The following is a 17177-nucleotide window of genomic DNA, read 5'->3' as shown; positions in this document are numbered from 1 at the left end:
GCGTGGTTGTATCAGGGTTCAACCAAAGAGGCAGAACCAATAGGAGATATATATTAAGAGATTGATTGCAAAGAATTGGCTTATATGCTTGTGCGGGCTGGCTAGGTAAGTCCAAAATCCATAGGGCAGGCCATTCTTATGTGACTTCTAAGCCTTACATTAACCCTAGTAAGTAGGTATTAGTATTCCCAACTTACAGAAGAGAAAACTGAGGCTCAGAGAGGTTACACAGCTGGAGAGTGGCAGAGCTAGGATGCAAACCAAGGTCTGACTGGCTATTCTTGTCCCTGTGCTGCTGCTGCTGCTTAGCTAGCCTGTCATACTTCCTCAGTGACAGCTGGACACGCCAATCTGTCTCAGTCGAAACTCATCTCTTAGTGAGTTACAGACTAGACTGGGCCTTGAGGTCATGGTTAATCACAGTAAGATGCTACAGGATTAACCAGAGATGGCCTTCATCAGTCACAGTCATGCATGTCAATCTCAGCCTGTTGTGTCAGTTCCATTTCCTGCACGAAGAAGCTCAGCTCCCTCTCTGAGCTTCCTTATTCTCAGTGTTAGGTGCTGAGCTCCACAGTCTGGTCTCAGAGCTCCCCATTCCAGCTGAGCTCACTGTTTTCTCAGACACTCCAGGGCACTGAATTATGGGCATGGAAGTACAGACGGTGGCCCTGGAATCCCACCTTGTGGGTCACATCTCCATCCAAATCAGGGTTTTCAACTTTGGTACTATTGACATTTCAGACCAGATAATTCTTTGTTGTGGGAGCTGTCCTGTGCATTGTAGGATGTTTAAGAGCATCCCTATTCTCTACCCACTAGATGCCAGTAACCCCCCTCAGTTGTGTCAACCAGAAATGTCTTCAGACATTGCTAAATGTTCCCTGGGGTGGGGGTGGGGGCAAAATGGCACCATGCAAAATGCATCCAATTATTATCAGTGGTTCTCACTTGTAAGATTTTGGGCAATAAAGAAAGGTGGTCTGGGGTGAGTCACCTAGTAGAGTAAAAAGGAAAGTGTGGTACATGCAACTCAGGCAGTCCAAGGAGTGAGTTTAAGTTTTACATAAATTACGGGTTTTTAATTTTATATTTTTGCATTTATTTTTATGAAGACCTCATTTCTTTGGCAAGTGACGCTAGTTTTCCATTTATGAAGTAATATCATTTCCTTTACATACACATTTATAGAGTCAGTTTAAAGAAAGAAGTCGATAATGGGATGGTGGCACATATAGGGATATGGCAACATATATGGCAGTGGGCAAAGGCTGAAGCTCGGGACTGGTGTATATGTTATCTGCTAGGCTCCCACGGAGAAGGATTATAGAAAGAGATCCCAATGCAGGTGGTCTTCTTTTGAAAGAGGATGGGTCATGCTGTTCCTCCACACACCAAGCCCCTCTTCATCCTGGGGCCCACGTGCTTTTTCCTTCTGCCTAGCATGTTCTCGCCCAAGGTCCTCACCTTACTGGACATTTCTCTTCATGCAGCTCTTCTGCAGGGGGGCCATAACTGGCCACCTTACTTAAAGTGGTCTCCCTCAGCAACCATCTCCTTCCTCTGTGCATTTCCTTCCCGGTGCTAATCACTCTGGAATTGTCTCTGACTGCTTGACTGTTGTGTTATCTGTTTCCTGCACTCTACTAGCATGAGAGTTCCTGGAGGGCAGGAATGTTGTCTTATTTGCTGTTGTGCCTGCAGAGCTTAACCCAAGACACGGGCCACACTGGAAACGGCAAATGTGTTGAATGAAAGTGTTCAAGGTTGGGATTTCTCCATCCTAGTTTTAGCCCTTCCCACAATGCCAACTTGTACCTGTAGCCAAGGTCAGAGACAGAAAGAGAGAGAGAGAGAGAGAGAAAGAGAAAGGGAGAGAGAGATGCCAAGACAGTTTGTGGTTCAGCATCAAACACATTTATTTCACTTTTATTGAGTATACAAGAACAGAGAGCACACGCATACAGCACAGAGCACTGAGGTGGGGGAGCGCGGGACGAGAAGGGAGGGAGGGGTGTGAGTAAAAAGGAACAGGACAGCATCGCAGTTGGTTGGTAAGGTGCTTTTGAAAAAAAAAAATTATTTAGAGTGATGTTGCTCATGCAATTGCAGGCCAGTCTTGGAATGTGCTTGCAGGATTCAAAAACTGAAACAGGTCCTGGCACTTCCTGTACCCTCAGATGGAAAAGATCCCGAGAAAGCAAAATAAGAGAAAATGAAGATCTGTATGACAGCAGATTGGGAAAAGCCCCTGGAGAGCCTCTGGTTTATCCTGCTCATTTGTAAGTGGGGAAACTGAGGCCCAAAAGGGGATGGGGGTGGGATGGGACTAGTCCAATGTCACATGGCTGAGCCAGGATACCCTCCAGGACATTTTCCACTCTGCTACATGGTCTCCTGGGTGGAAAGGCAGCACAGAAACGATGAGAAATGTAAAAAGGAAAAAAAGAAAAGTAGGTTGAAGGCAGACAAGACAAACATCTATATTCCCTATGAAGAGGAGGATGGGGAGGAAACAGTGCCCTAGATTTTAGCTTTGCAGCTCCCCTCCTCCCTGGTGGCACTGCCTGCCTCTCCATGGAAGGAAGGTCACATCATCCATGGGATGGAGATCTCCACAAACCCTGGCCGGCCCACAAGCTAAATCTGGTCACTTCATCCCTGCCCTGAAACCACACATTCAGGGGCTTATAATGAGGTGTAGAACCCAGAACAATATTCTCCCTCCATGGTGTGACCAGTGTGGTCATGACGCCTGGCAGGGGTGCCTGAGCCAAATTCCAGGTGGCCCAGGGAGGGTGGAGCCACTCTGGCTCATGGCCCAGAAAGAATGGGAGCTCTCAAGGTGTGTGTGTGGCGGGGGGGGGAGCGGTGCGGGGAGGGAAGGTTCTGTGGCTTCTCCACCAGGATGGTAAAAAGAACCTGGTGCGTGGAAAGTGAGCTGTCGCACTCAGGGGAAGTTGGAGCGGGCCACCAGCCTTGCTCCTGGCAGGATGTGGCTGAATCTGCCAACTGAACCCCAGGTGCAGGACTCTCCCTGCCTGCTCTCTGTCCCATTTTTGCCCACAGAGACAAACGCTGTTCTGGTTTCCTGTCCTGCCTCAGGTCAGCACCAGCTTAGCAAACTAAGCACATAAGTCACTGGGGTAACTGGTAAGTAAGCCTGGGCCCTCTGGGGGGTATCGCTGGGCAATGGCCAATACTCGGAGAGAATGTGGGAATCTCAGAGGGGCAAGCCATGATTGAAGATGTAAGGCTGGCTCAGAGGACTTCCGGGTCCCTCTCCTCCCCCATATTCTCTCCTTCAGCCCAAGGATACTGCCTGGCACATGTAGGTACTCAATAAATAAAATATTTGTTGAATGAATTTAATGACTGCTTTAGTGGTGGGACTGAGGAGATAAGATGGGACTGAGAAATTAGAGTGTAGTGGGGACACATTTCCTCCAAAGAAGACTCCGTGACTCAGAGAAGCAGCTCATGGCAGGCAAGCCTGGGAAAGACCATGTGTGCCAGAGGTCAATGCCAAGCTTTTGATGGGACTTTCTCCAAGAGCTTCTGTGATCTGGAGGCAATTTGGGGGACTCCGAGGATACAGGCTCAGAGCTCAGATGCTGGCTGAAGGGGAGGTTTCTGAAGCCAGCGTCTTATACATGGATGGAGCCTTTGAGCAACAACACCTTTCACCCTCAGCTTATTCAGGGGCAGGCAAAGCCTTTGGAAATGCAGTTTTGACCTATCAGGGCCTGCCCTGTGTTCATGGTCTCTATGGCTGCTTTGGCCCAGAAGGAAGAGAATGAATGTGGAAGGGCAGAGGATACGAGTGAGCTGAGACTCTCCAGACAGCCAAATTAAAGCCACCATCCTCTGCAGCGGCCAGGGGCATCACCTCCCTCTGGATGGGGAGTCAGATGTCACAATGTGGTCAGGGAAAAGACATGTGGCCAAAAAAAAAAAAAAGAGAGAAGACTGAAAACTGAAGCAATTTCCCTAGGGAGGTAGCAGAATCCTAACTCTGGACCCCACACCTGAGCATAGACCAGGCCCTGGTGGCTACTGCCCGAGGGGAGAAGGCATCTTGGACTACATCTGTGTTTCTTCCTTCTTGCCAAACCCCTGCCCCTCCATCTGGGGACCCCACCCCTCCCCACCAATCAACCAATTACAAATACCACACACTGTATTACTACACCGAACCGTCAGCTCCTACTGTGAGCAACCCACAGCCAGAGTCCTGGTCTCCTTGGCTGGGCCGGTTCAGGGAGATCTAAGAACCTTGGGATACATCAATCACAGTCGGATAATTATAATTTTAAAATGTCAGCTTCATACTTACCAGCACTGTTTATTTTAATATTTGTTTCCTGTTATATGTAATATACATAACTTAAAAGCACATCCATACACATTTCCTACAAGCTGCACCTTCAATGAGAACCCATAAACATAAAATGTCTACTTCCCCTTCCTGTGGCTGGGTTTTCTGTTCTTGCTTTCTTTTCTTTTTCTTGTTTCAAACCAGAGTCATCTGCAGTGGCCCTTAGCAGGACCAGGAGACAGAGGGAAGTGGGGGGGGGGGGGGGGCGGGGGGGGCGGGGACGCAGGGGGGGAGGGGGAGGAGACAGCCGAGACAGAAATGACCATAAGACGCGTGAGTCAGGGGGAGGGAAGGTGGAAGAAAGGAAGGTGGATTTTGCAGCCCAGTGTCAAGACCCAAAAAATAACAATCCAGTGTTCTTCCTCCTTTCCGAGTGGGGGTTGGGGGGGGGTGGGTTTCTTTCTTTCTCGGCAAATGGTTGACGGTGGCTGTCTTGCTGCTGCGACTTCTCTTGCTTTGCTGCAGAAGTGTTTCCTTTGCATTGGAGTGGGCAACACGCCGCAGGACAAATGGAATGCTTGTCCGCTCAGTGTAACGTGCAGAAGCACGGTCGTGTTGGACTCCTACAATCATTGTGGTCTGGCTTGCTTCTGGCGTTCCATGGGGCTTTGACAGGGGGAGCAAGAGATTATTGTCATAATTTTTTTTTTTCCTGAAAAGTCCCACCAATTCTTCAATGTGTCTGCAAAGGAAATGTAGGCGTTCAGATGTTGGTTGTTGCTGTTGGCCGACTGCTCGGCCAGCCCCAGCAGCAGTGCAAGGACGCGGTGTTTCCTGTATATATATCTATATCTATATATATCTATATATATATGCTTTTCCTTTCCCAGTCCCTCTTCGGTGACAGCACGTCACAGCTGGGACTTCGGTGTTGAGTCGGAGAATCCAGAATGAAGGCCCCTTCTTGACGGTTCTCTGGCTTGGGTTGGACCAGAAACGCCAGCATCTCTTCACAGAGGTCAGGATTCCTACAGCCAGAGGGAGGGAGGGAAGGGGACACAGAGGAGGAGGATAAAAAAATATTAGTAACTTTTGGTCACTCATCTTTAGATATGTGGCAAGGGGTTGTTTTAGCTGCCTTTCCTGTATGCCCTTTATTATGGCTCAGGAAGATACAGTGACTTGTCCAAGGCCACACAGCTTGTAAGTGGCAGCTGAGACCTGCACCCACATCTGTCTGACTCCGGAGCCCATGTGTGTTTGCTTGTTTGTTTCCGGGAAGGTGGTATCTTTCTCTTCCGTCTGGAAATCTGTCCAAGTTTCCTTTAACACTAAGAAGCTCAGATCACACGCGATTCACCTTTTCTTCCTACCTTCTCCCATTCTAAGAAATATTTAGTTGCGATTGTAGATGTTCTTTGGTTTTCCTCTCTGGTCTCCATGGGCCTGTGTGTCCTGAGGATTAAACCCCAGGGAGAAGTATTTAAATAAAGAAATTGGAGTCTGGATTCCAACTCAAGTTTGACTCCAAAATTTTGTGGTGAAGGGCGTGGGCTCTGCAATCAGACTGCCTGAGTTCAAATCCCATTCCATGGCCTATGAGCTCTGCAATCTTGGGTGAGTTTCTTAACTTCTTTAGGCCTCAGGTGCTCCCCTGCAAAACGGGTGCTTCCTCATGCAGTTATAGAGAGGATTCGAAACAAGCGTTAGCAAATAGGAAGTGCTGAACAAACACTGACTGTTCTTATTATTTCTATTGTTGTTGCTAACTTAGCCACACTCTATTTTGATCTCCTTGAGGGCAATGGCTGCCTTTTACTTATCTTTGTCTTTCAATGCTCAGCACTGTGCGTGGCACACAGCAACTACCCAAAACCGTTTAACAGGTGGAGTATCATTCCTGCCCTTCGCCACTCATGTATGGTCACGTGCTAATGCAGCCATATAAACAAAATCCTCCGCGGCTTATGTGACGTATGGGAAAACTGAGACCCAGAGGGTTCAATGTCTTAGTGAGTTGGTGGCAGAAATGAGACTAGAACACAAGACTCCTGCTTTGAAATAGGTCAATTTTTTTCTCCCATTTAATCAAAATCTTAAAGGTAAGGACGCTGGGTGGAGGCTGCCCTCTTGCTGGCAGTGTTGAGGAGACAGGCCCTGTCTGAAGGAGGTGGGACAGTAGAAGATGGAGCAGAAGCCTCACATCAGGACTGTGAGTTGCAGGGAGAGAAAAGACCCTGTGTGAGACGGGTGTGTTTCCCACACTCACAGCAAGAACTTTAAAGAGGAGGAACAGGAAGGCCAAGAGTCCACTGGAGTCTGAACAAATGTTTCTGGAGGGTTCAGGGAGGGAAGAGAGGCTGAAGACCAGCAAGATGGATGCCTGTGTGGAGATAGGGCCTTGTGCACCAGGCTGCTAGCAAAAGCTTATGGTCTGACTTTCTCGGGGCTCATCAATCCCTGAATGTAGCAAAATATAAGGATGCAGGTTCACACTGCTGAGCATCTTCTGTGTGTGAGACACTGTCCTTGTGTGTCACTGCTATGGACTGAATATTTGTGTGTCCTCCCCCCACCAAAATTCAGATGTTGAAGCCTTACTTTTCAGTGTAAGGATTTGGAAGTGGAGGTCTCTGGGAGGTAATTAGGTCATAAGGGTGGAGCCCTCACATGCTATCTTATAAAAAGATGCACACGAGAGATCCTCTCTCCCTCTCTCTCTGCTCTCCACCATGTGAAGGTATATAGAGAAGATAGCCATCTGTAAACCAGGAAAAGCGTTCGCCCCAGGAACTGAAGTGGCCAGCACCTTGACCTTGGGCTTCCCAGCCCCCATAATTGGGAGAAATAAATGTGTATTGTTTTGTTTAAGCCACCCAGTATATGGTATTGTGTTACAGCAGCCTGAACTAAGACACTCACAGATGTTGTTTAATTATTACAGCAGCTCCAATTTATAGATTAACTTCATTTTGTAGATAACGAAACTGAGGGAGGGACACCAGGGAGGTTCCTCTGGAACCACTGCTAGCCAGGAGTTTCTGCCTCCAAAGCCTGGGTGTGTTCTTTCTACTCAATTCTGCTAACTACCTGAGGAAATTTTTATTTTTTATAGTGGTAGGCTGCGATTTAAGTCCCACAGCTCAGTGTAAACACGATGTGAGATGTCTTCAAAAGCCCAGACACTTCAGAAGTGGCAGGGACATCTGAACAATGCGATATTATAATTTATTCTTCTCGGTTTATTACATCAGAATCCAAATATACAGCATTTTGTTGGCTTACTTTGAGTTAATAGTAATGATAGTCATAATTAGCTTTTCCTGAGCACTTACTATGTGCCAGGCACGGTACTAACTAATGTATATGTATGATGTCACTAACCCTATGAGACAGATACCCTGAGAAGGAGGTTAAGGAGGTTAAGACCACAGGGGGCTCTGGAGTCTTACAGACGAAGTTTGACTCTGTAATCATGCCCCATGGCTGTGAGCAGGTCACCTAACATCTGAGAGCCTCCATTTTCTCATTTGTGAGATGAATGAGCAGCTGACAATACTTATATCAGGGACATAGCCTGGTGCCTAGAACAGCACAAGCGCTCCATAAATTTTAGCAACTGTTATTATTGTGCTTATTGTTGCTGACAACTAGATGATGAGGGAACTGCTGAGATAAATAATTTGCTGAAAGTCAAATGGCTAATACCAGGCAGGGCTGAGATCTGAATCCAGGTTTGCAGGATTCCAGATCTTTTCTTGGGATACCAAGATGCATCCATCCATCAAACCAATATAGTTCAAACACCTTAAAAAGAGTTTTCAAATTCAGAGAAGACCTCTCCCCCAGAATGAGTCTGACTATATTAGGGGTCAAAGGTGGTTCCTACTTGGCAGTAACTAGTGGTAAAGCATGTGGGCGAAAAGACAAGGGAGAAACTTCTGTCTCCTTCAGAGCAACATGAACAAGGTGACCTTTACAAAAGGATCCAAGAAGGAGAGGTGAGAGAAGGTTTGGGGGGGGGGACAGAGGGAGGGAGAGAGAGGAAGAAAAAGGAGGAGAGAGAGAGGAAGAGAGAGAGGAAGAGAGTGAAAGGAGAGAAAAGCGGGGAGAGAGACAGAAGGAGAGACAGAGAATGGTGGTGCATGGACAATGGCATCAAAGGAAGAACTACAAGAGAGGTGAGGAGGACAAACGAGACCGCCAAGTGGGCAGACATCAAAAGCTCCATAGTGGGGTGGGGGGGGGGCGGAAGGTGGTCAGGACATGGAGGCAGGGACCAGAGCTCTGAGTGGCCCAGGCAAATGGGAAGGCAGGAGCCTGGGGGACCCGCTGGAAAGGCGCTGGGAAAGATGGGAAGGAACAGACAGGGAAAGGAAAAAGTATGAGAAACGCACGACAGATACTCTAGGAAAGCATACAAACCAGCAGAAGACCCTGATGGGAAAGGGCTAGCCCCATCTCTTCATTTTGCAAGTGAGGAAAGTGAGTGCCCACGAGGGGATGGCTGGGATTGGAGCCAGGTCGCCGGATTCCCAGCACAGAATTCTTTGCATTAGTGGCTGCTCATGGACTTCCTAAAGACCAGGGTATAAATAAAGATTCCCAGGTCCGGTCCAGCCCTTCTAAATCAGACTTTATGGCAACAGTTCTTTTTTTCTTTTCTTTTCTCTTCTCTTCTCTTCTTTTTTCTTTTTTAAGCAGGTTCCATGTCCAGCATGGAGCCCAACATGGGGCTTGAAGTCACGACCCTGAGATCAAGACCTGAGCTGAGATCAAGAGTCAGATGCCTTAACTGACTGAGCCACCCAGGTACCGAGACAACAGTTCTCTAGCACCTGTATTCCCCAGGTGACGCTGTCAGCTCAGGACCAGCGTGGCAAGTGTCCTACGCTACCACCCTGAGATGTGGGGGATGAAGAGCAAGAATAATTGGACAACCAAGGGGATAAGAGTGACAATTTGCATGAAAGTCTGAGGAAGGCTGGGAGGTAGGCTCCGCCCATGACCAGCTTACACTTCTAGAGCAGTGCTGTCCAACAGAAATAGAATGAGAGCCCTGAATGGAATTTAAAATTTTCTAGACTATAGTTTCTAAATTTTCTAGATGTTTCTAGTTTCCTAAAATCTTCTAGATAGAAATTTTTTAATTTCTAAATTAAAATTCTAAATTTTAAATTACCCTAAAAAGAGGAAAAGAAACAGGGGGAATTAATTTTCATAATATATTTTACTTAACCCAATATATCCAAACATTATCATTTGAACAGGTAATCAATATAAACATTATTGAGCTATTCTGCATTCTTTTTTTCTCATTAAATCTTCAAAATCCTATATGCATTTTACCCTTAAAGCACATCTGATTTCAGATTAGCCAATTTCAAGTGCTCACAGCCATGTGTGTTGAATAGTACAAGGAAAACATATCCATCATTGCAGAGAGTTCTGTTGGACAGCACGGTCTAGACCATGGTTTGGCAGCCTTTCAAAGTGGCAGGAAAATGTTTCAGTGCTTTTTCTTCTGACATGAAGGGGGTGGTGATCCACATTCTTGTATTTTTCTAGAAAACACAGTTTCATTCATCAGGGAAGAGGGTGCTGACATTTCTAGCACCCCCAAAGATTCCCTTGTGACTCCTCCCTGTCAATACCAGAACTGTCAGTCCCAGAACTGACCACTATTCTGATTTTTTATCACTTCTGGACTTCTTGTGAATAGAATCATATTACATACCACTCAACTCAATGTCTGTGAGATTTTGTTTTATGGGTCTGATAACATTCAGTGGATTTCCAGTGGGACCTGAACCCCCCTCCCCCAACCCAATGTAGGCTGATAAAAGCCCTATCTGCTGCAGTGCCCATCTCCTTCCTCTTGTTCAGCAAGGCACTGGTGAAGGTCCGTCCATAAGGAAACAGAAAAGTACATTTCTCTTGTTCAGCAAGGCACTGGTGAAGGTCCGCCCATAAGGAAACAGAAAAGTAAATTTCTGGCCCAAGGTGGCCTGAGAAGTCAGGGGTTTGCAATCGAGCAAAACAGATGGGATCGAGGACTCTGGTCATCATATCCCCCTTAGCAACATCCAGTGACCTGTGATGGACGCAGAGACTCAGGGACAAGGCGGCGGTACTGGGCCTGAGGGGACTTTTTCTGGCTTCAAATTTCTAGGTAATGGCCAGTGAGGCTATGCTTGCTTCCAGCTGTCCCACCTCAGTACCTGCCATCAACCCCCATCTCCCTGTTTTTACTGCTTCTGGATTTACTTTTCTGGGTCTGGGGCCTGAAACACCCAAGAAACCAAGGAACCAGCAATCCCCCCCCTTGTCCCCCACTGATTTGTGGTATTTGGGGGAGCCACGTCTCTCCTTTGAGCCACAGACCAGGAACATGGGGCATGAAAGCTGTGTTAGGGACCAAGCCACCTGATGGGCTCTCAGATGGAAATGACCCTCAGAAGATCTGGACATTGTTTCCTCCTCCCTCTCATGGCTGCGGAGCCTCAGAAGGCTTACCTGTGGCTTCCTGTCCCTCTCCTCCGGGGACGGGTCTGTTTCTCTGTATACGACAGCTTTGGTTACCAGCATGTCAGGATGCTGCAGTTTGGCCTCCTTGATGGCCAAAGCCAGGGCCTGGGAGAAAAGAGCAACAAAGTGAGGAACCATAGGATATCGAATACGAGACAGACCATGAAGACCAACAAGCCCCTTAGTGTACAGTCATGGAAATGGAGGCTCAGGGAGGGCAGTGGTTGAATAGTTAGAGACCAGAGCTCAGGTCTTCTGGCTCCTTCTGGCCCTCATTCTACATCCATTCCTTTAGGGCTTCTTGTCTGAATAGGGTCAGCCCGAAGTGGACATCATCTCTGCCCACAAGGGCAGCTGCCCGTGGGTAACCCAATATGGGAGGGACTGGGCGCTGGGCAGAGCCACCGGGAACAATGTCCCCCATCCCCATACCTGGTCTTGATCAACATCTTCATCCCCAGTGATGATGATTCGCTTCTCGATCCTCGTCTCAGAAAACCCCCCTTTCACAGTCTGCAGAGTGGGAGAGGGTGGCAAGGTCAGCCCTGGGGCCTGCTGGGCATGACAGGAGGCCCATCCAAGGCATCCCTCAAGGGCAAGGCTGGAACCAGCAGTCACCTTCTCTCCTGGCTCCCTCTTCTGGTTTTGGGACTTTAGGCTGCACGTCTTGCCCCCTGCCACCACACTCCCCTAACTACCAAACCGCCCTCTCTAGGTCTTCCAAGCCCAGCTCAAGTGCCGTCTCCCTGACCCTGGCTGGTGACCCTGCCACCCTCCCACCTTGGTACTCCCTGAGCACCAAGTCTGTATCTCTCTTGTGGTTCTGGGGCTCTCTACCTTGGGGTGACCTTGTGTGTGTGACCTGGCCTTGAGGGCAGGGGCTGTATTTTGTTCAATTCTGTGTCCCCTCCTCCCCCACTCCCCTGTCCAATCTGACCAAGGCAGGTGCTAAATGCAGACTGGTTGAATGAACACATGAATGAAATGTGAATGGTGACAAGGTTCTATCTTGAATGACTTCGAACAGTACTCCAAGAGAAAACTGTGTGGGTGATACTTACAACCTCCACTGTTTCCTGAAAGGGCGGGGTTTGGGTGCAAGTTTTGAAGTAGAAGATGGGGAAGGACAAAATTGCCTGGCATATTAAAGAGGGTGGTAGTGGAGGGAAATCCCAGCAAGAGCCAGGAGCAGACAGAAAGAAGGGGGCTCCCTAACTGGCAGGACCAGGAGGAACTTGGGGAAGAAGAGTTTTCTGAGCAGTATGCAGTGGGGTAGGTGACGGAAAACCTTCCCACAAAACTTTCAGGGAAAGTCAACATCACTCACAAATGCTCTCAGTGAGAGTGGATATTTTCTGGGGAACATGCAAAAGTGTTGAGTCCTTCCTGCACAGGAGCAAGCAGGGCCAGGACAGTGTGTGTGCAGGAGGGCCAGTGGGACCCACCAGACTTCTCCTTTGGATGACTCAGCAGAACCTCCACCTCAACCTGGCTCCCTGGCCTCTCTCCTCCAGGCCTCTATCTCTGGCCCGGGCCCCCTCCTACCTTCCTCCCGGCTGCTTGGGCACGGATATGCTGGCCTGCCTGTCTTCAGCCTCAGCTCGGTGGCTGAGTCACAGCTGACACATGGGGAATGACTCCCTCCTGTGGCCCTTGCCTCTTCCTTTCCCCATTGCAACTCATACCCTGGTCCAGGCTCCCCATCCCTAGTCTCTCCATGCCTCTCTCTCTTCTCTCCCCTGTCTACCTATACATCCTGCTGGATCTAATCTCCTCCCCTTAAACCCCTTTGCCCTGGGTCACTCCCCAGTTAAAAAACCTTGACAGTGTTCCAATGGCTCTTAGCCTCAGACCCTTCACAGTCACATTTGTCCTGGGATTTGTCTCATTTGTCTCCATTGTGCTTCACCTGCTTCGAGTCCCCCCCCCCCCCAGTTCCTCACAGTGATACCCCCTACGTGCTACTACTCCCTGATAGAGATCACTTCTGCTGTTCCCACAGTCGTGCACCACTTGCACCCTAGCAAGAGGCTGGTGTACAGCTAATGCTCACTAACATCTGCTCAGTGAACAAATAAGCAAATGCGCAGTCTCTGCTCCCATTTTCTGCACTGTTTAGAATGTCTGCATCTGTCTTCTCCTCCCTCACAAGTCCTACCTGGCCTTCTAAGACCCTGCACAAACCCTACTCTTTCCAGAAGACTCCTCTTCACTCTTTGAGGCTTCCTTACGTCGCCTCTTCTAAATCCTGCCAGCACTTAAGTTCTATAAGGTGCAAATGCCATGGCTCAGAATTACTTCCAGTGAGATGGTCTTGCCCCCCAACCCAGCCTGGCTGTCGATGTTGAAGGGCAGGGTCTGTGCCTAGGACAACCCATAGTACAGAACAAAGCACAGAGCATTCCAGAAACTAGGAACGCTACAGGTCTTCTCTGTCCACATTACAAGGCACAGCAATGGCAATGACCTTCCCCAGCCCCACAGCCAGGCGGGGGGCATATGGCACCCTGCTGCTACTCACTTTGGTAACATGGGTGGTGGTGGAGGTGGAGAGGGTTTCCGCGGTGGCGCCGTAGGTGCTGGTGAGGACATCTTTCCCGATGATCTGCAGAATATAACCACCCCCCACCCCAGGGTTCAGGTAAGGATACTGGGCTCTGCAGGTTGGGGGTGGGGGGAGTGAATCAAGGGGGCCCCACAAAGGTGAAGTTTGGAAGCCAAGATGCTTCAAACCACTGACTTTAAGAATTCAGGAACACTGGAATCTTTAGAATGCTAGATCCATGAAACTCGCAACCACTGAATCTCAGATTCCTAGAACCTGAGATTCCTGAGGCCCAGAATCCTAACAAGACCCCAGAATTCAAGAATCCTGGTATCTTAAAAGAATGAACGGGGGATCCAGGCTGGAGACAGAGCCCTCCCAAGCTCCCACCCTGTCACAGCCAGGAACACGCAGTCTCAGGGGCTAGACAATGAGAAGGACAGACTTGAGAATGCAGGAGATGCGAGAGACCTCATGGTGACAGACTCAGTCACTGGCAGCCACATCCAGAGTGCAAGCCTCTGCGCTCCTAGTCCCTCTTTCCCCTGGCCAGTAAGGAGAGCAGATGCAAAAGAGCTGTCACATCACAGGCGCCACCAAGGAGAGGGGCTGCTTCACCCTCAAGCTGCAGTGCCCTCTGGTGTGCATATGTGGGGGGGGGGGGTGGAGGCAACAGATGAGACTCCGGTGGGTACAAGGGAGCCCTGTGGGCACCTGAAAAGGAGCCAGTTTCCTGGCGCTGTACTTAAGAGGACAGCCTACTGGGCTCTATGCTGTACTTGCTGTGGGCCACCTGGGGACCTGTGTCCACATTCTCAGCACAGAGTACCCTAGCCTGAGCTGGCCCTAGCCACTTACCGGAGAAAGAGAACGGATTTCCGTGGCCACCGTCTGTGGGCCTGGGATCATGGCAGCTGCCCCCTTCCCGGACTTGAGACTGTTCTCCTGGGGGAAACAATAGTGCTCAGATGGCCAGATCTCACGTGGGCGGGCCCCCAGGATGGCCAGAGTATGTAGCCATGTAGCTCTCATGGCCACGAGGTTGAGGAATGACTTTTGTCATGCATTCGCGTGCTCACACATGGGCCTGCTCTCACACTTACTCTCTTACTCACTCACACACTTAGACACTTGCTCACTCATTCAACATTAAGAGTGCCTGGAGTTAGGGACATTGGTGAACAAGACACGGCATTGCTCTCAGGAAGCACTGACAAAGGAGCAGAGACATTCAGGTTTCTGTCCTGGCCCTGCCATGTTCCAGCCACATGGGCTGGGGCAGAGCCACTTCCGTTCTATGGGCCTCATGGATTTACCTATAAAATGGGAGTCCTGCAATGTAGGTTCATCAATGGTAACAAATGTCTCACTTTGGTAGGGAATGTTGATAATGGGGGAGACAATGCATGTGTGAGGGCAAGGGGTATATGGGAAACCTACATATTCCTATACATGGGGCATGCGGGTACCTTCCTCTCAACTTTGCTATACAACTGTTCTAATACATAAGCTGCTCTTGAAACTGCTCTGAAAATATGAAGTCTTAAAGTTATTTTTTAAAAAAGACATCCCTGCCCAACTCTCACAGAGACATTATGAGGCTAGCAGAGGAGAAAGGGCTTTGCAAATGCCAGTTTTAGGATAAACATAGGAATACAGGCTGGCTCCTAACAACATAATGATAACCAATATTTGCTGAGTACTTGTATGTGCTGGGTATTATGCTAAGGATGCACTATCTCATTTAATCCTCAGAACAACCACAGGAAATTATTTTAATATTCCCGTTTCACAGTTGAGAAATTAGAAGGCCAGAGAATGTCAAGAGGCTTGTTCAAGTCCACCAGCAAGTTAGTGACGGAGCCTGGATTTAGACCCATGTCTGTCAGTCTCCAAGTCCAACATGCTCCTTCGGTAACACTACTCTGCCCTCGGAACTGTTACCCTGGAGCAGCTCTTCTGGTCCTGTGGTGGATTCTAACTGCTAGATACTCCTGGATTGGCTGGATGTACTGCCCCACATCTGGCAGCGGGTCCGGCCGCCTGCCTTCACCTCCCACTTTCTATGCCATCTCGGGCTCAGTCCCCTCCATCCCACAGCCCAGAGCTGTGTCTGTTCTGCAGCTGCCGAGCAGGCTGAACCTTTGTCCTTGTCTGTGCATGGTACTAGATCTGGATCTCTGCCTGCCAGGGGACAGGTGAGGACAGAAGCCATCTGCCTTTGCCCTGCCTACCCCCCACCCCATGCCTGCCTCCAGCTGAGACAGTGACCTGGTTACCTGGCACGCCACCAATGAGCAACCTTTTCAGATGGATTCCCAGAACGTGGCCCAGCAGCAAGCCTTTAAAAGGGCAGCCTTGCCAACAGACATCAAAAGATGCTCAGCCTCACTAATCATCAAATGCAAATCAAAACCACAATGAGATATCACCTTCCACCTGTCAGAAAGGCTAGCATCAAATAGACAAGAAATAACAAGTGTTGGCAAGAATGTGGAGAAAAGGAAACCCTCCTGCACTATTGGTGGGAATGTAAGTTGGTTCAGGCACTGTGGAAAAGAGTGTGGAAGTTCCTCAAAAAAATTAAAAATAGAAATACCATATGATCCAGTAATTCCACTACTGGGTATTTACCCAAAGAAGACAAAAACATTAAATGAAAAGACATATGCACCCCTATGTTTACAGCAGTATTATTTACAATAGCCAAGCTATGGAAGCAGCCCAAGTCTATCGATAGAGGAATGGATAAGGAAGACGTGGTGTGTGTGTGTATGTATGTATATAATGAAATGTTACTTTGCCATAAAAAAAATGAGATCTTACAATTTGCAACAACATAGATGCACCTAGTGGGTATAATGCTAAATGAAATAAGTCAGACAAATACAATATGATTTCACTTCTATGTGGAATCTAAAAAACAAAACAAACAAACCAGAGAAAAAAGCAGAAACATATCCACAAATACAGATAACTGGCAGTTGGAGGGGTGGGGGTGGAGGATGGGCAACCAGGGGTGAAGGGGAGTGGGAGATACAGGCTTCCAGTTACAGAGTGAAGAGTTCGGGGGGATAAAAGCATAGAGAATATAGTCAGCAGTATTGTAATAGTGCTGCACAGTGACAGATGGTAGCTACGCTTATGGTGAGCATAACATAACGTATGGACTTGTCAAATCACTATGTTGCACACCTGAAACCATTGTAACATTGTGTGTCAACTATACTTCAATTAAAAAAAAGGGTGGGGGCAGCCTTCTGGGTTCAATGCTTCCTTTCCGTCAGCTTAGGAAACAGTCACTAGCCCCTTTGAATCCTACCGTCACTCCGGGAAATTCTCCCCTAAAGCCTCTTCTTTGCCCACTGCTCCCTCTTTCCCGGACAAGGCTTCACCTCCACTGACACATTGAAAATAGAGGCCACTCACTAATGGGGACACAGGTCATTCAAAACAAGGCACCATCTGTTCTGTCTCTCCTTTATCTTCAGCCAGTGTTTTCTCCCGCCTCAAAGAGGTGCGGCTCCTTCCTCTCCCTGGCCAGGGCAATGCCACCATCTTGGTTCTGGACCCTTCCTCCCTCAGACTGAGGGTTCTCCTCACCACCCTGTCTGCACTGCCTCAGCCACTCAAGGCCTTCTCACAAGGCCACTGTCTCATATCTCTTTATCTATAGCCCAGATCTTTCTTGAAACTTAGACCTTTAAAATCAATTGTTTCCTAGACATTTTACCCTGGAAATGTCCCACAGGTTCCTAGCACTCATCAGATCCAACCTCGAATTCA

General features: G+C 48.5%; 1 protein-coding gene across 13 annotated transcripts in view; it reads right to left on the bottom strand.

Annotated features, from left to right (window-relative positions):
* Positions 1-4325: 4325 nt before the first annotated feature.
* The window catches only part of EPB41L1 (erythrocyte membrane protein band 4.1 like 1), a 125681-nt gene continuing 112829 nt past the window's right edge, over positions 4326-17177 (bottom strand). For 12 of the 13 annotated variants that reach the window (XM_060616934.3, XM_060616925.3, XM_060616953.3 and 9 more), the window contains 5 exons: positions 14250-14336; positions 13368-13451; positions 11279-11359; positions 10835-10951; positions 4326-5346 (listed from right to left, as the gene is read on the bottom strand). In XM_060616934.3, the coding sequence (XP_060472917.1) occupies positions 5338-5346; positions 10835-10951; positions 11279-11359; positions 13368-13451; positions 14250-14336 (378 nt within the window). In that variant the 3' untranslated portion in view covers positions 4326-5337. The remainder of the gene's footprint in view (positions 5347-10834; positions 10952-11278; positions 11360-13367; positions 13452-14249; positions 14337-17177) is intronic. The other variant, XM_060617029.3, reaches the window with a different exon arrangement.

Source organism: Panthera onca, chromosome A3 (assembly GCF_046562875.1).
Source record: "Panthera onca isolate mPanOnc1 chromosome A3, mPanOnc1 haplotype 2, whole genome shotgun sequence".
Taxonomy (NCBI): Eukaryota; Metazoa; Chordata; class Mammalia; order Carnivora; family Felidae; genus Panthera; species Panthera onca.
This window is presented reverse-complemented; position numbering and strand designations above follow the sequence as displayed.